At 43.0% G+C, this 20,369-nt stretch overlaps 1 protein-coding gene across 1 annotated transcript in view; it reads left to right on the top strand.

Moving 5' to 3' along the window:
- CDHR3 (cadherin related family member 3) overlaps nucleotides 1-20,369 on the top strand; it is a 120,707-nt gene that overhangs the window by 61,769 nt on the left and 38,569 nt on the right. The window contains 2 exon segments of the mRNA XM_090286885.1: nucleotides 1,492-1,657; nucleotides 4,905-5,002. Coding sequence (XP_090143011.1) covers nucleotides 1,492-1,657; nucleotides 4,905-5,002 — 264 coding nt within the window.

Below are 20,369 nucleotides of genomic sequence, written 5' to 3' on the forward strand. Positions count from 1 at the left end.
ACTAAAACATCATAATACACAAAAGCTACACAATTCCAGAAGAATGACAGGCTTCTGCCTTGGAGCCTGTTCCCCCTATAATACCCAGAGAATAAAACTGCCACCCTCTGCCAGGCCGGCCCGATTCTAGGCTGTGCCTGGAGTTCCCTCCCATACAAAATACTGTCTGTTGGGAAATACAGGCAGCTGCAGCGCCATCATCCAGGCATCCTTGAGGAAGAGAGAAGGCTTGAGAGCCAGAGAGAGCCAGTGAGCCCAGAAGCCAGAGAACTTGAGCCAGGGCCATAGCCTGAGAGAGAGTCATCTCGGGAGCCAGAAAAGCTCGTGAGCCAAAGACCCAGGTCTCTTTTTATTTCCATTGGCTCTGGAGGCAATCATCTTCTCAGCCAAGACTGCTTTCCTAGACTGTTTTCCATTGCCTCAGCAAACTCCTCCTATGGCTCCTCCTACTTCTCCCTAGTGATCTTAATCAGATCTCTCTGTATCATTGGCATAATTAGGACAGTTATGAAATTTAGTCCTTGATGTCCCAAAGGACTTGGGGCCTTTTGTGAGTTCATGGGCAGGGATGTGCATATAGATGTGAGGGCTCACAGACTAACCTCCTGATTGCCTCAACAGGCCCCTCCCACAACGGGCCACTGGGTTCCTGATGGCAATAGTCTAGATTCTGGTGCTGTTTTTTTGGCCCTGATTCCTGCTGTCCCTTCCACAATTCCAAAACACTTGTAGTTCAGAGGACAATTTTCCAACAGTGGAAGAATGTGTAGAAAGGATCACACAAAAAAACTATTTATGTTAGTAAATATCATTTGTTATTTCTGCAGACCTATCCTTCTTCCCTTGTTTATTCTTGAAAATGACCTTGGGAAAATTAGAATGCAGTGATGCATCAAGGTATAATTTGAGAGCAGCCCCAGGGAAATGCAACATCTTATTCCTAAAGACTAGAAAACTCAAGTATATTTAGGGTTGCTAAGGGACTCGTCTAGGACCCGATCTAAATAGTGATAGGTTTTTTAATTCTCAGGTTTTCCATTTCCAGTCAGTGAAACCAGAATGTCTCCTGAATTTATTTATTTATTTATTTATTTATTTATTTATTTCAAGACTATAGCTCTACTTTATTTTTAAAAATATTTTATTGTTATTCTATTACAGTTGTCCCTGTTTTCCCCCCTTGCCCTCCTCCACCCAACCCATCCCCCACTCCCAGAGTCAATTCTCACCCTGTTGTCCATGACCCTATGTCACTCATACATGTTTCTTTTTTATGAAAAACAGCATTATATACAGCAGTCCCCTTAATGAAGAAGAGTCCTGGGGCTTATGTTGGAAGGACAAAGGCAAACAACAATTTCCTCTGACAGCGAGTGAAAGATGGTTTCCAGGATGTGGGTTGCTTTCTTCCTAATATCTGTTTGAACAATGCATGCATGCAAAGCAGACCTTCTTTCACAGGACTACTAAGAATTCTGCATTTACTTTTAGGTTGTCACCACTGGGAAGGACCAACTAGATTTTGAAAAAGGACCAAACATATTTGATTTGCAGATTTATGTTAAAGATGATGTTGGTGTCACAGACCTACAGGTTCTAACTGTCCAGGTAACAGATGTGAATGAGCCGCCTCAGTTTCTAGGCAACTTGGCAAAAGGTAAGATACACAGGGGTGTGTGATGCAGCCCAGATGGTGGCATCAGGGAGAACCCTGGGGGGCAGCGCAAAATAGAAAAGTAAATAAACAAGCAGCTGCTTCCCTGGAAAAGGCAGTTGCTTGATGAGCAGGGAATAAATAAAATGTCCCCCAGCCCAGGACTCCCAATAATAATGCCCAACAATTTACAAAGCTCTTTATATCTGTGGTTTTTCTTGGGCCTCTCCAAGTCCTGGGGCAGAAAAGGAGGTCAGGACCTCAAGTGGATTATCCTGAAGGAATCTGGGCCAAGGCCAACAGGCTCATCTTTGTGTACTACTGGTCACAGACTGACTTGTTGTGTTCTCCTCATGGACGCTGACCCCTCAACCTGTTGTGTGCCTGGAGTCTGCTACATAGTAGGAACAATACTTGAAGGGATGGGGGCATAGAGAACTTCCTGCATAATCTCCCCCAGGCTCATGGCTTTGAATGCCATCCATACTGACAATCTCAGAGTCTACTGTTTTAGCCCAGGTTCCCTACTGAACTCCACTTAAATATCCAAGTATCTTACCTAAATTCTCCATTTGGATATCTAATACACATCTGTTATATATATATATATATATTTGGTCTTCCTCTTGTTCTTGACACAAAGCTCCTAAAACCTGCTGGATTTCCAGTGATGAGAGTGATAAAGGTGTATTTTGTTATGTTAATGGAATGATGTTTGGAATGTGCCTAGGTCACCTAAGTGTGGCAATGGTGGCCAGTGGAGCTAATCTTGTGATTAGAGGGTTGGAACTTTCAGTCCCTTCCACTCCCACACACTCTCCCACCCACCACCACACTGCAGAAGGGAGAGAAGGGAGAAATTGAATTCAATTACCAATGGCTAATGATTTAATTAATTGTGCCCATAAATTGAAGCTTCTATAAAAATCCAAAAGGGGTTCAGAGGGCTTCTTGGTTGGTGGAGATTCAGGGAGAGTGGCATGCCCAGAGAACATGACAGATCTGTGCCCTGTGCATCTCTTCCATCTGGCTGTTCCTGAGTTATATTCTTTTACAATAAACCAGTGACCTAGTAAGTAAAATATTTCCCTGATTTCTGTGATTCCCCTCTTAGCAAGTTAATCAAACCCAGTAAGTATGTCTTGGGAACCATCGATTTATAGTCAGAAGCATAGGTGACAGCCTGGACTTGAATTGAGTTGAATTCTCAGCTGATGTCAGAATTTCTTGGTGTCAGAATATGACATCTCAAACTCAAAGTGCTTCCAAACCAACTTTTGACTCCCACTTCAACCCTTAACCCCCACCATCCCCACCCCAAAGCTGCTTTTCCTGTCTTTCTCATTTTAATTAATGGCAACTCCATCATTCTTGCTTGGACCAAAACTTTGAAGTCAGCCTTGACTTCTTTCCGTCTTTCACACCTAGCATCAAATCCATTAGGAAATGTCACCTTCTAAATCTATGCAGAATCTAGCCAGTCCCTAGCTCTCCACCACTACTTCTATGGTGCAAGCCACTGGTCATGCCTCACCTGAATTACTGCAATGGCCTGCTCACTGGGCTTTCTGCTCTGTCCTTGCCCCCCTACAGTTGGTTCTCCATAGAGTGGCCAGAGAGATCCTGTTAAACATCAGTTAAGATGTTTAAGTCTGCTTAAGACCCTACAGAGAACCTCTCATCTCACCCAAAAGGAGAGCCAGAATCTTTTTAAGCCCCCCTCAATTCTGTCAAGCCCATGCAACCCTCACCCCCTACCATGCTGTCTCTCAAACGTCTCCCTTTAACTCCCTGTTCTCCAGCAGTCCTGACCTTTGTACCAATCTGTGAGTACCCCAGGAATGACCTACCTTGGCACCTTAGCGTTTGCTGTTTCCTCTGTCCCTTCTCCCATATCTCTACAACTCCTCTTCATTTCTTCAATTCAAATGTCAGTGAACATTTCATAACCTTTCTATTTAACATTGTAACCCAACTCACAACACTGCTTTCCTTGATTTTTCTCCATAACATTGTTCAGTAACTTCACGCATTTTATTCATTTATTTTATTATCTATATCTTCCCACTATAATTCAAGCTCATGAGAGCAGGGTTTTGTGTTTTGTGAACTGCTGTATTCCCAGTAGGTAGATCAGTGTTTGCTACAGAGCGAGAACTCTGTAAACATTTTTTTGAATGAAAGCATGAGCCATGATAAAGTGAACGAAAGCTGAAGCTCAGATGTAAGATGGCTTGTGTTTGAGTTTTGATTCTATTATTCACTAGCTGAGAAAACCCAATAACTTCCCTGAGCCTGTTTTCTTATTTATAAAGTGGAGAAAATTACAACACTTACTTTCTAGGGCTGTTGTGAAGATTAAAGGAGAAAACATACAGGGTGGGGCAAAAGTAGGTTTATAGTTGTTCATATGGAAATAATACAACAGCTAATAAATCATAGTACAAAAATAAACTCTGTGTTTCGCATACTTACAACTGTAAACCTGCTTTTGCCCCACCCTATACGTTAAGTCCTCAGCACAGCACCTTAAAAAAGAGTTAATGTTAGCACTCTCAGTCATCTTTTGAACAGATTGATTCTTGAGAGAGAGAGAGGCAAGAGCATAGAATGTGGTGACCCTTGGTCAAGGCTGGTGGTATCAAGTGGCATGGCCTGCTCTTCCCTTCCCCTGACCACCAAGAACTCTTAAGTAGATGAAATCAATTTTTGATCTTTTTCCTGAGCCTCTCTCTACAGCCCTCTCCCCACTTATTCCATCTTCTCTCTGTTTCACTACAAGGCCTCTCATTTCAGGGACTCACTTCTACTGAGATGCTAAGTACACTTCAAGAGATGACCTTAACTGTTTAGGAGGAATTTACACATTAAAGGGGATCTGAAACATGGAAACCTGCAGGTGCCTGCCCACAGTTACTTTCCAACTCTCTGCCCTTATCACCTTCCTCTCTCCCACCAAACAACAGTACCCTAGGTCACATCTCTCATTGGAGGAAATACGTGAAGACTTGATACCAACTTGGCCAACCCTAATACTTTGTTAATTCCCAAAAGAGAATCCACTCCTGCAAGATGGCCAAGGTCTCACTCATGGCCTTTATTATTGCTGCCTCTTCTCCACAGTGCCAATACACTTTATTTCCTTGGTTTTGTTTGTTTTCCTTTGGCTTCTTTGGTTGCCTTGGTTTTGGAATTTCTCATTTGTTTTATCTAATAAAATGTTTTTTATGCATTGTGGATGCGGGTGTAGGTCTAGACCTCTACATAGTGGAAGGAACAAACCCCGGATTCACCTACCAAGTTGAGGCCCTTGATCCAGAAGATACAAGTCGAAATATACCCCTCAGTGTAAGTCTGCTTGTTAAACTGGAGATGAGCTGACCCAGACCTGGTGTCTTGGCAGGGTGGGCTTAGGTAGTGGCAATGGGAGAAATATGGTGCCCACTGCCAAAGCAGAGAGGACAGGGGAGGTGGAAATGGGTAATGAGGTTCTCGAGACAGACATCCCAGATTGGACAAGCTCCTAACCTCTCTGAGCTTCAATTTCTTCATCTGTCAAATAAAAGAACCTCAGTAGGGATATTCAAAGTACTAGAAACGGATGTAAGCCACTTAGCACAGTGCCTGCCTGGCATATCAAAATTGCTCAGTATTTTTAAATTTTAAAGTGGTAAAAATCCAGCTATATTATTTTTTTTAAATAAGCATAGAATACATACCCCGAAGGCATTAACATTTCCTTTTTAGAGATGAAGCCAAGCTGCTTGGAGCCAAGTTAAAAAAAAAAATTAAAAACAAGTCCCAGGAATTCCAAAGAAAAGGAGGACTTCCACAGAGAAAAGCAGGAGATTGGTTCCTGAAGACCCAATCTGAGACAACTGAACTCTCTTCTCAGGTTAATCAGTGGGGCTCTTGTAACCACCAAACCTTAATCAAGGAAGCCTCTTAGCTTGGGCAAAGATGCCTCAGCTCCCAGCTCTGCACACCAAAGTGGTCTTGTGCCCACTGCAGCTGGGCAGCCCATGTGGGAGGGAATAATGCCAGTGTACTAACCTTGGAGGCAACACTCCTGCAAACTCTGCCTTCTGTATCCTCTGAAATTTGACACTCAGGCAGTTGGTAACACCAGGAGGGCTGTTTCTGCTGTTTGCTGCATGATTTGCAGAAATTTGACACTCAGGGAGTTGATAACACCAGGAGGCTGTTTCTGCTGTTTGCTGCATGATTTGCAGCTTCAACAGGGCTATTTATTCTAGAGGAAGAAATGATCCTTGAGAATAAACTCTAGAAGCAATATAATGTGGTCTACAGTTGCTGAAACAAAGCTGTTTAAGATTATTGGACACATCTCTTTAAAAACTTGTATTTTATTGATTATGCTATTATAGTTGTCCCAATTGTTCTCCATTTGTGCCCCTCTACCCAGCACCCCCTACTCCCTTAGGCAATCCCCATGCCATTGTTCCTGTCCATGGGTCATGTGTGTAGTTTTTCTGCTACTCCATTTCCTATACTGTATTTTACAGCCCCATGGCTATCCTGTAATTACCAATTTGTACTTCTTAATCCCCTCACCTCTTCACCCATTCCCCCACACCCCACTCCCATCTGGCAACCACCAAAATGCTCTCTGTATCCATGATTCTGTCTCTGTTCTTGTTTGCTTACCTTGTTTTGTAGATTCAATTGTTGATAAATATCTATTCATTGACATTTTATTGTTCATAGTTTTGATCTTCTATTTCCTAAATAAGTCCCTTTAACATTTCATATAATAATAGTTTGGTGATGATGAACTTCTTTAGCTTTTTCTTGTCTGGGAAGCTCTTTATCTGCCCTTCAATTCTAAATGATAGCTTTGTAACAGAACCCTTGGGCTGCTTCGATTGAAACAGAACCCACGGGCTGTTTAGTTAGGGGCCCGATGGCCCGCCGCCAGAATTATAACTCTGAATACCAGAGTTTGGTGAAAAGAAAAAGAATTGTTTATTTACACATAGTCCTGCCTCTCCCTCCCAGACCTGGCCAGTCTTAGGAAAGTCAGAAACACCGTTTCCCTACTTCCTAGGCACAGTTCAGCTTTACCAGTAGCTGCCAATCACTCAGTTCTGATTGGGGAGGTCCTTTCTGTGCTGTGGTGCCCTCCAGCTCTTAATGCAGAACCGCCTGGATCCTCAGTCTCCTTGTAAACTGCCTTCTTCCTGGAAATCGCATGGATCTCCTCTCCTTCTCAAAGCAGTCTGGCAAGAGCCTCTTCTTAAAGCCGCCTGGAGATCCCTTCTCCAAGCCAGATGGAGGGAGCCCACGAGAGCCAGAGAGTGAGGGCGTGAGGGCCAGAGAGAGCCTGAGAGAGAGAGCCTCCTAGAGCCAGAGCCAGCCCAAAAATGTCCACTGCTGCTTCTCTCGCTCCCTGCGTCCTCTCACGCAGTGGGTGTTGCAAACAGTTCTGACCATTCACAGAACCCTACTAGGCTCTGTCCGCTTCTTCCAGTACCAGCCCACAGTACAAGATCCCTCCCATCTTCCTGAGTCTTAGAAGTAAAGCGGATTTTTGCAACAATGTTTCCAGCCACTAGCTCCAAGCATGCAAGGGCATCCTGAAAGCTGCTTCCTGCTCCCTATCTCCCAGCCTCAAACTCTGGGGTTTGTTTTTGGACTCCCCTGTTTCTGTAACAGCTTGTCTGGGTAGAGCAATCTTGGCTGTAGGTCCCCACTTTTCATCACTTTGAATATTTCTTACCAATCCCTTCTAGCTGGCAAAGTTTCCTTTGAGAAATAAGCTGACAGCCTTATGAGAACTCCCCTGTAGGTAACTAACTGCTTTTTTCTTGATGTTTTTAAGATTCTTTATTTATCTTTACCTTTTGGCATTTTAATTACGATGTGTCTTGGAGTGGGCCTCTTTGCACCCACCCTGTTTGGGACTCTCTGTGCTTCCCGGACTTGCACATCTATTTCCTTCACCAAATTAGGGAAGTTTTCTTTCATTATTTTTTCAAATAGATTTTCAATTTCTTGCTATTTCTCTTCTCTTTCTGGTTGCCCTATGATGCGAATGTTGGAATGCTTGTAGTTATCCCAGAGGCTGCTTACACTATCCTCCTTTTTTTGAATTTTTTTCTTTTTGGTGTTCTGATTTGTTGTTTTTTTCTTCCTTATGTTCCAAATCCCTGATATGATTCTCAGCTTCATCCACTCTATTGTTGTTTCCCTGTAAATTATTCTTTACATTGTTCTTTTATTTCAGTTAGTGTATCCTTTGATTCTGACTGGATCTTTATTATGTTATTGAGGTCCTCACTAAGTTCCTTGAGCATCCTTAGAACCAGTGTTTTGAACCCCACATTTGATAGATTGCTTATCTCCATTAAGTTTAACTCTTTTTCTGGAGTTTTGATCTGTTCTTTCATTTGGGCCATCTTCCTTTGTCTCCTCATTTTGGCAGCCTCCCTGTGTTTGTTCCTATGTATTAGGTAGAACTACTATGATTCCCTGTCTTGGTAGCATGGCCTACTGTAGTAAATATCCCATAGAGTCCTATCACCCAAGCTGGGTACTTGAGGTGCACCCTTCGTGTGGGCTGAGTAAAACCTCCTGTTGTAGTCGAGCCTTGGTTGCTCTTGGCAGGTCAATGGGAGTGATTTACCCAGGTCAGTCAGCTGCTAGGACTGGCTGTGACCACTGACTATCAAACTCTGCCCTCCATGGAGGATCAGTTGTGGAGGGGCAGGGTAGTAGTGCTCTGATATGGTCTGTAGCAATACACTGGGTGCACAGGCTCTGGGGTTTTCTGAGTGGTGCAGACAAGGTTAGCTGCCTCGCCTCCCCCTGTGTTTTGCCCAGGGCCACCCTGCATGAGGTATGAAACAATCTAAGATGGCTGCTACTAGTGCTGGATTTGGAGGTTCCCAGGAGAAACCAAGCCGTGAAACTAGGCTGGGTGCTGCTAGTCCAGGCCAGGGCTACTTAGCAAGAGGTATGGGGTTGGGGGCTCACTGAGGCTGGCTGTTGCTTGTTTGAGAGAATTTTGGAAGAGTGAAGCATGAGACAAGCTCAGCCATTCGTATGACAAATCCAGTTAACAGCTTAGTGGTCCCTAAATTGGGTGGGATGAAGCCCCAGTGGATCTCCAGGGCAGGGCAAACAGTGTTAGCCAGGTTGGTGGAGTCTCAGACATGGCACCCACCTGCTGGCTCTATGGCTCTGTGGCTCTTGGGGGGAAGGCTCAGAAAAGGATCAGTGGCCTCTGCCCGCCTTTCTGTCTGAGAGAAAGCTGTCCCCCAGCTCTCTCCCTGATGCCAGATACTTCCTTTCTGTATGCCACAGATGCCTTTCAAGCTACTACCCTGGTGCTGGAGCTCAGAAAGAGTGACTTCGAGTGAGTCTGTGTGTGGGTTCTTTAAGAGGAACTGCTTGGGGCTCCAGAAGTTTCTTCCACAACTCAATCCCTGCTGGTTTTTGCAGCCAGAAGCTATGGGTAGTTATCTTCCTGGTACTGGAATTCTGGGTTGGGGGACTGGTGTGGGGCTGGGACTCCTTGCTCCTGAAATATGCCTCCCAAATTTTTATCCACCATATGTGGATGTGGGACCAGCCTGTTCCACATCTCCAGCCCTCCTACCAGTCTGGATGGATGTAGCTTCTTTAATTCTGTAATTGTCAGACTTCCACTCAACTTGATTTCTGATGGCTCTGAGTGGCTTTTTTTCTATATTTTAGTTGTCATTTTGATGTGGCTGTGTGAGGAGGTGAGCCATGTTTACCTCTGCTGCTATCTTGACTGGAAGTCCAGACACATGTTTATTAGGAAAAAATCGATGCTATTATTAGAAGATATTCTTCTGTCAAAAAACAAAAACAACTGTTAACAAGTCCAAAAAACAATGGAGAAAAAAAAGGGGAGAATATTCAGGTAATAGTTCCTAACCTGGTTCTTGATTAGACTAATTTTATGTAAACCAGGAATCCAAGTTGCACAGTTCTAATTGGTCAGTATCATATACTCTGGTCATTATGGAGCAGGCCTGATTGGTCAGTAAAGATGCAAAAAAGGATATAGCTTCAAGGTTCTGATTGGATGGGGCATGTTTTAGCTCATTGGTTGAAAGCCAAAACTAGGAACTGTCTTATAAGAGGGGACTCACACAGCAGGAGCAGAGTGCATGAGGTTGAAAGCTCAGTCTGAGACTTTTCTTGGCATGCAGAATATGTGAGAGCCTTTGTCAGCAGATGACCTTTAGACTCACTATATATAAAATTGTCCCTCAATTGACTGTGGGGAACCCATCTCAGAAGATGAATGCCTTTTCTGGAATCACATCAAATGAATCTTTTCAGAATCCACACAACCCATTCATTTATTTAAGATTCTATTTGTATGAATAAGTAAATGAATATACAAATACTTAATGGGTCTGTACTATGTGCTAAGAGCAATACTAGGCCCTTTAAATGAATACTTATTAATAACCTACTTGTTATATCAGTTACAAATATGTTTGAAAGTAACAGAAAATTTATCCACAATGGCAGATAAGGGATTTTTCCTCCTATAACAAGAAGTCCAGAGGCAGGTAGGCAGACAGTTCAAAACTGGCATAACTGCTGCCATCAGAAACCTGGGCACTTTCTATCTTTCTGCTCTTCCATCCAGAACATATTTGATTTGTCCTCATTTTTTTTCACTCTATGTTTATAATATGGCTGCTACACCTCCAGCCTTTACCTCTATGTTCCAGGTAGGAGGAAAAAGAAGAAGGAGAATAAGAAGAGGAAGAAAAGAAGAAGGAGAGGAGAAGTGGGGGGGGGGGAGAATAAAGAAGAAGAAAGAGAAGAAAAAAAGAAGAAAGAGGAGGAGAAAAAAGAAAGAAGGAAACAAAGAAAGAAAGGAAAAGAAGAAAAGGAAAGGAAAGGAAAGGAAAGGAAAGGAAAGGAAAGGAAAGGAAAGGAAAGGGAAGGAAAAGGAAGGGAAGGGAAGGGAAGGGAAGGGAAGGGAAGGGAAGGGAAGGGAAGGAAAGGAAAGGAAAGGAAAGGAAAGGAAAGGAAAGGAAAGGAAAGGAAAGGAAAGGAAAGGAAAGGAAAGGAAAGGAAAGGAAAGGGGTACAGAGTGAAGGGGGCAGACCAGACCAGACCAGCCTGTTCCTTTCTTGGTAGGAAGACGAAGACCCTCCTGGAAGCCCTAACCAGGGGACTTCTGCTTACTTCTCACTGTCCAGAACTCTGACCTATGGCCACTCTTGCTTGATGGTAACAAGGGCAAAGGGATTTTGGATAGCGATTAGGTCAGCAACCCACAGTTATACACTTACACATTTAGTTCATTTCAACATTTACCAAGAATCCACTATGTGCCAGGCTTTCTATTAGCTACTTTACATACAAAAATGACTAAGACACATTTTTGTACCTCAAGATGTTCAGTCTAAATAGGAGACATTCATGCATACTGCAAATAATTATGATTCAGTAAGATGATTACTGTAGTTTGCACAAGATGTAGTGGGTGCAAAGTGGAAAGAATCTCAAATGTGAGGAAAACTATTTATTTTTAAGTATACATTTTTACTGTATAGTTCCAAATTATGCAGCAGGAACAAGGTCATGGACCCTTTAAAAACACCCCTAGTTCAGGTCATTCCTTTCAGATGAAGAGAACCCACCCAGGGGGGGAGCAAGGCAGCAGGTGTTGGTCCTGTAAAAGAAAATGTGTTGCGGTCAAACAAGGGCTGAGAGCAGCTACAGTGTGAAACCTGGAACTGAGTGACTTCTGCAGTGCCTTTAGGAGTTCTTTGAGGAGGGAGCACTTCCAGTTGCAACAGAAAGTGTTAATGAAGTATTTAACACCTGTGCTAGAACTAACACCTGCACAGAAAGTTGACAGCCAGCTTGCAGGAGCAGTGAACATAATCTAGAAGGAACCTTTCTCAGACTAGAAAAAGGTAATAACAATTTAGCAAGTAACATATGATAATGGTCTTTGTACTTAGACACTTTATTTTGGGCACTTGGGGGCACTAAATGATATATTTTCCTCTGTACAAGGAGAAAGGAGATGGGTTAATTTGCTATCGATTAAACCTGTGTTTCTCAACCATGTCTATAACTGAAACCGCCAGAGAAACTTAAAAAAACACACAGAGATGTGTGGGTCCCACCCCCTAAAAGTCTGATGTGATTGGCCTGGACTGTGACCCAGGTTTCTGGCTTTTAAAGCCCCCAGGTGATCTCATGCTCAGGGCTGAGAAGTCTCTGGGAGTTTTGTATTCTGTGGGCAGGGGTTGGCCTGGGAGTTTGTGTATTTGCTAATACTGTGGACAACTACCTCTTCTGATCAGAAAGGCTGGGAACACTGGTTTATGGAAGTTTCTCAGAGGGTGTTCAGGCCACTATGTGAGAATACATGTAAGCTGCTTTTAAAAAATGCAGATTCTTAGACACTACGTCCTGGGTGATTCTGATGCACTCCACCCTTTGAGAACCACTGAATTGAATAACCAAGTACAGGCTTTAATAAACACCAAAGCATGTGTACGAAGCCACCTACGCTTGGTTCGTGCCTGTCTTCTTACCTGGTGAATTCCAGGAGTCACCTGGTTGGTGGCGGCAACTAGAGGAGGGAAAATGATTTAAAACTAACTCTAGGACATCTCCAGAAACCTCAACTCCTTTAAAATGACAAAACCTACAAACTTTATCCAGTTTAATGAAGTGAAAGTGTCACAGATGATGTAAAATTGGGACTAATGCAGAAACTACTGGGATTTGCTTTCTTATTTTTGGAGAAATTTAAGGAGCTTGCGTTGTACATTGTTGGGACAAGCATTCCCCAGTAGATCTGGAATGAGAGCCAGAAAAGAGTGCGACATGTGTAATTTTAAATGTTCTAGTAGCCCCATTTAAAAAATAAAATGAGACAGGTGAAATTCATTTTAATATAGTTTAATCAATGTATCTGAACTATATCACTTCAATGTATAATCAACATAAGATGGCTTCATGCAATATTCTGCATCCCCTTTTTATAGTAAGTCTTCGGACTCATTGTCTTTTTACACATGCAGCTCATCTCCTTTCAGACCAGCCACATTGCAAATGCTCAGCAGTCACAGGTGCCTGTGGCTAGTGGCTTCTGTGCTGGACAGTGCAGGCTTTGATCCAGCATCAGCGCCCCCTCCCTGTGCGCTTTCTGTGTTGTGATGGGGTGCAGGTGATGCATGCCCAGAGGTAGGCACCAGTGCTGGACTCAGAATATAAAGACGCGCAGGATGGTCTGTTTGTGAATAATTATATGTACCAGCATTTCTTCCCTGGGCTTTCTCCATGTCCTGAAGGAAGCTCCATGCAATCCCGTGCCTCCCCCACCCCCACCCCCTCATACTCCCTCCTCTCCCTCTGCTTGGAAATGGCCACTGTAACTGCTGCACAGTCTCCTCCAAGACTCTAAGGATGTTAATCAGTTTCCCGGCTGGAGGCAAAGTGATCTAGTGAAGCAATTCCTTCATTAAGTAGCTATCTCTTGGCCTTTCCATTAGGGAAGGACTTTTGCATAAAGTGAAATATGCTTTGTCTTCACCAGGGCAGACAAAGGATTCAGTTAAAAGAGCAATAACCATGCTAGTAGTTGGGCTACCAGGAGGACAACAGGGAAAGTAATTCTCTCTCCACCTCCATCTTGCCCATGGCTCTGAGAAGAGGCAACAGGTTGTGTCTTTTAATCTTGAGTATAAAGTAATTGTCATGGGATGGAATTTTTCATATCCATTGAGCACTCCTTATTTCTGGATGAGAAAGGGAAGTGAGACCCTTACCTAGGCCAGGTTACTCTAGTGAGAACTGAGTTCTCTGATCCAACTCCTGCTCATCCCCTTCTCCTGTGTTCTGGCAAATTTTGTCTCTGGTGTCCACCCCTTTCTTTCCTGAGTGACAGCATCCTTCTTGTTTCTCATGCACTTCCACTCCTCAACCTTCTTCATCCCCATGCACAGATACACACACTCATTCAGCACACACCTGGCATCCACCTGTTTATTTGAGTCACCACTGAAGTCTTTGCAAAATGTGTTCTGCTCCAGGTTCTTGTTAAAATGCTCAAGAAAGGACAACTCCCACTCTAAATACGTCACCACTTATGAGTGTTCACACTTTGGGAAAGACATTTTCTTGAATAGATGGGGATCATTTTCCTTAAGATGAATGAAGCCTTGCCCTGGCTGGTGTGGCTCAGTTGGTTGGAGTGTTGTCCTGTAACTGAAGGTTGCAGGTTCGATTCCTGGTCAGGGCACATGCCTAGGTTGTGGGTTTGATCCCTGGTTCGAGTGCCTATGGGAGGCAACCAGTCGATGTTTCTCTCTCACATCAGTGTTTTTCTCTTTCCCCCTTATTCTCTTTCTAAAAGCAATGGAAAAAAAAAAAAAAAACAGGTCTTCAGGTGAGGATTTAAAAAAAGGATTAGTGAAGCCCAAATCAAAGACAGGACCCAGGTTGATTATTAAAAAAAAAGAATGACAAACGAGAGAGTAGATTTTGCCACTCTATCAGTCAAGGATTGCTTTCTACAGCATTTTGCATTTATAAATGTGGCTCTTAAAAAAACATTCAAATATTGCCTATAACCTACTTCACTTACCTTCATAATAATACAACATGAACAGGCCAAGTTAAAAGCTTGAAGTAAGGTTTTTTTAATAGTAGTTTTTTTCTCCTAAACACCCTTCTCTCCCACTCCTATATCCACCTCCCACCTCTGAGCTGGGATAGGGATGGGAAAAGGAGAAAAGAGAGGAATTGAGGCTTTTATAAAGTATACAGCTTACAATGAAAAATATAACAGGATTATGGCATCATATTTATAACTTGTGACAGCTCTGTTGGAAGGTGGTGCCCTATGCTGCTTGTCCTCTGGTGGGTCAGGGGGCGTGTTCTCAGTGGTTCATAGAGTCATTGACACTCCCAGGACTTGGGAGGAATTAGGGTCCTTTCTTCCCTCTGGAAACTTGGCCCCTGAAAGTTGACTGCTCTGTTCTTAGGAGACAGAAGGCTGAATTCTGGTTGTTAAATTCCATTGCAGGCCTGAAAACAACTAATGGCCGTGAATAGGCACAGGTTGACTCATTACTTGCCTGTGACTCCAACTGCAGTAGGGGAGCCAGCCCGGAGGTGGTGCGCCCTCCCCAGGGAGCCTGACATTTCAGGAAACTGGGCCAGCTCCCGTTCACCCTCATTTCTCCCTAAACCAAGGCACCATAAAGGGTGAATGGGGCAGGAAGCAAGGCTTCTTGTCTTCCACACTGAAGCTTTTGTGTTGGTGAGCAAACCGCAGCTGCCAAGGGGCTACAAATAGAGAAGCCTGGGGTGGTGGTAAAGGAATATTCCCAGCAGGGGAACTGTAGAGCTTGTCTGACAAGCATTTGTTAACCGAATTGATCTGATTACTCAGGACTTTTCTTAGCCAGTACTGGAGCAGAGAGGGGCTGCAGTTGCTTTTCATTCTATTTAATTTCTGTTTCCAAGAATGAATATCAAAGGAGCAACTTTGATTAAAAAAGCCTTTAAAAAAGGGAAAGAATGCCAGGTTTTACAGAAAGCTTTCTGAGTTTCTGGCAAATGGCCACATGACACAATATTTTTAGTCTATGGATATTATCTCCTTTTAAAGTACAAAACTACTATTCCCATTAACATGAGCTCATAGGTTCAGGGATAAAAAAAATAGCCTGGCTCTAAAAGAAAAAAAAATGAGGATTCCAGGAAATCAGACTTTTAATAAAAATTAAGAGGAAATTTCCTACATTCCTGGTTCTACAGTTTCACCCTTTTAAATTTTTTCAAAAATATATTTTATTGATTTTGCTCTTACAGTTTTCACAGATTTTCCCCCTTTGGTCCCCTCCACCCAGTACTCCCATTTCCTCCAGCAGACCCCTCCCTTAGTTCATGTCCATGGGTCGTGCATGTAAATTCTTTGGCTTCACCCTTTATTGTACTGTATTTAACACCCCCCTGTCTATTTTTTTTTTAAAGTATATTTTATTGATTATGTTGTTACAGTAGTTTCAGTTTTTTTCCCCTTTGCTCCCCTCTGCCCAGTAACCCCCTTCCCTCCATCAATCCCACCCCTCTTAGTTCATGTCTATGGGTCATGCATATAAGTTCTTTGGCTTCACCCTTTCCTATATTATTCTTAACATCCCCCTGTCTATTTTGTACCAACCGATTATGTTTCTTAGTCTCTGCATCATTTCCCCATTTCTCTCTGTCCCCTCTCCCAGCTGATAACCCTCCAAATGATCCCCATACCTATGATTCTGTTCCTATTCTGGTTTGCTTAATTGGATTTTGTTTCCATTTTTTAGATTCAGTTGTTGATAGTTGTGTTTGTTGTCATTTTAGTGTTCATAGTTTTGATCTTCTTTTTCTTAAGTAAGTCTCTTTGACATTTCATACAATACTGGCTTGGTGATGATGAGCTCCTTTAGCTTCACCTTGTCTGGGAAGCACTTCATCTGCCCTTGCCTTCCAAATGATAGCTTTGCTGGATAGAGTAATCCTGGTTGCAGATTGCCTTTCATTACATTGAATACTACTTGCCAGTCCTTTCCTGCCTGCAAACTGTCCTCTGAGAAATCAGCCAATAGTCCTATAGGCAGCCTCCTGTAGGCAACTCTCCACTTCTCTCTTGCTGTCCCCAGGCCTCTATCTTTATCTTTCATCTTTGGCATCTCAGTCATTTTGTGTCCTGGTGTGGTGCCCTCTGGGTCCAACTCGAGCAGGACCCTTCGTGCTTCCTGGACCTGTATGTCCATCTACTTCACAAAATTTGGGAAGTTTTTCTCATTTTTTTCAATTCTTGCTTCCTAATTCTGCACTGGTTGACTGTTTTTTTCTTTCTTATGTTCCAAATCATTGATCTAAACCCTGGTTTCCATCCCTTCACCACTGGTTTTGTGTGGATTTTCCTTCATTTAACTTAGCATAGCCTTCACTTCACTTAGCATAGCCTTCACTTCTCTTATGTGTTTGCCGTACTCAAGCATATCTATCAAGCCTGTAAGCATCTTTACCACCAGTGTTTTGAATTCTGCGTCTGTTAGGTTGTCTATCTCCTCATCTGTGAGTTGGCTATCTCCTCGTCGCTTAGTTCTCCCACTGGAACCTTGATCCATTTCCCCTTTTGGGCCATACTTCTCTGTCTCCTCATTCTGACAGACTCCTGTGTTTGTTTTCTTCCACGTCCCAGGTAGAGCTGTTGCTCCTGTTATTTTGTAAGGGGTGGAGACTTAGGGCCACCTGTTTCACCACGTGGTGGCATGGTATGTGGGGGAGGAGTCTGAGAGGGAACAGTGCTGCAAGCACAGCACTGGCCCCTTTTCCAGGCAACTCTCCCACTTCTACACTGGACTGGCGCCCCTCTAACTGCTGCCCTGGCCGTCGTTCCCAGAGTGAGTTGGTCTGCGGACGTTCTAGGACCGTGGGGTCCCTTTAACAAGTGGACTCTGCTGAGACCGGCAGTTTCTGCCTTCACCCCTACCCCCACTGGTTTGCACAGTCAGAAGCAATAAGGCTTGATTTTCCCGGGTGCTGGGACAGTGAGCTTCGAGGTCCAGTGAGGAGCTGGGAATGCTCCCCAGGTATTCCTCCTGACTTTTTAAAATGTGGGACTGCGCTTTCCGCTGGTCCACCACTGCTGCTGCCACTGCTGCCACCACACTGAATCCTCTCTGCCTGGCTTCGCTCCTCCTAGCTGTCTAGATGAGTATTTCTTCTTTATATCTTTGTTTGCTGGACTCCATGTAGTTCGGTTTTTCTGGAACTTCTACTCGTTTCTAGTTTTGAGGTAGTTGTATTCCTTCTTAGTTGTGGAGGGAGACGCAGTGTGTCTGTCTATGCCTCCATCTTGGCTGGAAGTCCCCCCCTGTCTATTTTGTACCGACCAGTTATGCATCTTAATCCCTGCACCTTTACCCCATTCTTCCCCTTCCCCCTCCCAGCTGTTAACCCTCCAAATGATCTCCATATCTATGATTCTGTTTCTGTTCTGCTTCTTTGCTCAGTTTGTTTTTTAGATTCGGTTGTTGATAGTTGTGCATTTATTGCCATTTTACTGTTCATAGTCTTGATATTCTTTTTCTTATATAGTTCCCTTTAATATTTCATATAATAATGGCTTGGTGATGATGAACTCCTTTAGTTTTACCTTGTCTGGGAAGCACTTTATCTGCCCTTCCATTCTAAATGATAGCTTTGCTGGATAGACTAATCTTGGTTGTAGGTCCTTGCTTTTCATTACTTTGAATACTTCTTGCCAGTCCCTTCTATCCTGCAAAATTTCTTTTGAGAAATTAGCTGATAGTCTTACAGAAACTCCTTTGTAGACAATTCTCTTCTTTTCTCTTGCTGCTTTTAAGATTCTCTCTTTATCTTTAATCTTTGGCATTTTAGATATGATGTGTTTCAGTGTGGTCCTCTTTAGGTCCAACTTGTTTGGGACTCTGTGCTTCCTAGACTTCTATGTTGATTTTCTTCACCAAATTAGGGAAGTTTTCTTTCATTATTTTTTCAAATAAGTTTTCAATTTCTTGCTCTTCCTCTTTCCCTTCTATGATTCAGATGTTGGTATGTTTGGAGGTGTCTCAGAGGCTCCTTATTCTATTCTCTCTTTTTTTTTTTCAATTTTTTTTCTTCTTGCTGTTCTAATTGAATGTTATTTTCTTCCTTCTGTTTTAAATTATTGATTTGAATCTTGGCTTCATCTTCTCCATTCTTGGTTCCCTGTAGAATTTTCTTTATTTCACTTAATGCAACCTTTATTTATGCCTGTGTCTTTTTTATGCTTTGTAGTACCTAATGATTTCTTTGAGCATCCTGGTAACCAGCATTTTGAACTCTGCATCTGATAGGTTGCTTATCTCCATTTCATTTAGTTCTTTTCCTGGAGTTTTATCCTGATTTTTTTTTTTTTCATTTGGTCTATATTTCTTTGTCTTCTCAATTTGGCAGCCACCCTGTATTTGTTTCTGTGTATTAGGTAAAGCTGCTTTGACTCCCTTAGTAGCGTGGCCTATTATAGAAAAGGTACCCATCTGGATGAATGTGGCTTTTTTAAATCCTTGGTTGGTGGACTTCCATACAGCTCTATTTTCTGGTGAATCTGGGTGATGTTTGTTTTGTAGTTTAGTTGTAATTTTTGCTGTAGTTGTGTGTGGAGGCAATGCAGTATGTTTACCTACACCTCCATCTTTGCTGGAAGTCTCTTAATCTGGCATCAGTGGATTCAAAGAAACATAGATAGCTGTCCCAAAAAGTAGGAAGAGCACAGTAATGGAGAATCCAAGCAGATGTCTCTCAGAAACCCAAAGGCTGCCTCTGGGAAGCCTGTATAGAGCTTAAGTGAGGTATTCTTTCCCCGAGGTCCATGGGCTCTCAAGCTATCTTCTAACTGAAGATTTTCACTAACTTCTAACTAAAATTTAGCATTTCCCTGGGTTACGGGTTTGGTCCCCATCAGGGCTCATGTGGGAGGTGGCTGATTGATGTTTCTCTCTCTCTCTCCCCCTTCCTGTTCCTCTGCCCATGGCCAGTGGGATGGTCTGGGCAGCAGGCCCTCGCATATGCTGTGCCACAGCCAGTTTCACCCTGTTGCTGCTGCTGCTGCTGCTTTCATTCTTGCTGAAACTATAGATAGAACTACAGAAAATTTCATAATGAAGCCTGGCATTACCAAATTCAAACAGATTTTGTTTTAAAGTTGGGCAAATTTTTTGTTGTTGTATTTTTAACAATTTTTTAAAAAGATTTTAAGATTTTAAAAGGTGGGAATGCCAGTCTCAGATGGGATAGAGGCAAGAAGAAAACCCCAATATTTAACATTTAACAAATATTTATTAAGCATCTATTATATGTTAGACACTAGGGATATAGCAGTGAATGAAATGAAGCCTTTCCCTCATAGATCTGACATTCTAACTGGACAGTAATAGTTAACATATATTGAAGGCTTATCATGTACCAGGCACTGTTCTGAACTTTACATGATCACCACGTGGGGCATGCCCAATTTTATTACTGTTTGCACAAGCTCTCACATCTGGAAGATGGTAGAACTGGGATTCAGATTCAGCAGTCTAGCTCCAAAGCCACTGAACTTAACCCCACTACCCCAATTCATGACTCTTATATTCCAGATGGGTCTAAGAGTCTTCCTTCCCTTTTCCCATCACATTCTATGTTTATCCCTTCTGGAGTACCTCTCCCATATCATCTTCCTATGTTCCCTTAGTTGACCATAAGCTTTTGAAGAGCAGGGCCTGTCATCCCTGTAGCCCAAGACATTGTACTGTTGGGAACCAACCAGAACAGGGGACCTATCTCCTAGAGCATTTGAAAACACATTCTCACTTAGATGCATATGGTATATGTCCCCCCATCCCCAACCCACCCTTGGGTTTATAAACCATTGTATCACATCCAGTGTGAGCCACTGATCCCTGGATATGTGAGAGTTCACTGCAGGGAAGGCTGTGCTTAAAGACATGGGACTACTCCATGTGTAGGCAGCTGCAAGTCTAGGCCATTGCTGTCCAGGCTGTGAACTGGAGAGTTGGTGGGGGGTTGGGTATTTAAATATCATGCCTATGAGTGCTGCCAAAGTGCTTATGCAATTTGGAGGAGGGGGCTGGGAGAAGGGCTCTCCTTGGTATTGCCGAAATATTTCCTCTCA

This window comes from Furipterus horrens, unplaced genomic scaffold (assembly GCF_987537825.1).
Source record: "Furipterus horrens unplaced genomic scaffold, mFurHor1.1.pri manual_scaffold_9, whole genome shotgun sequence".
Taxonomy (NCBI): Eukaryota; Metazoa; Chordata; class Mammalia; order Chiroptera; family Furipteridae; genus Furipterus; species Furipterus horrens.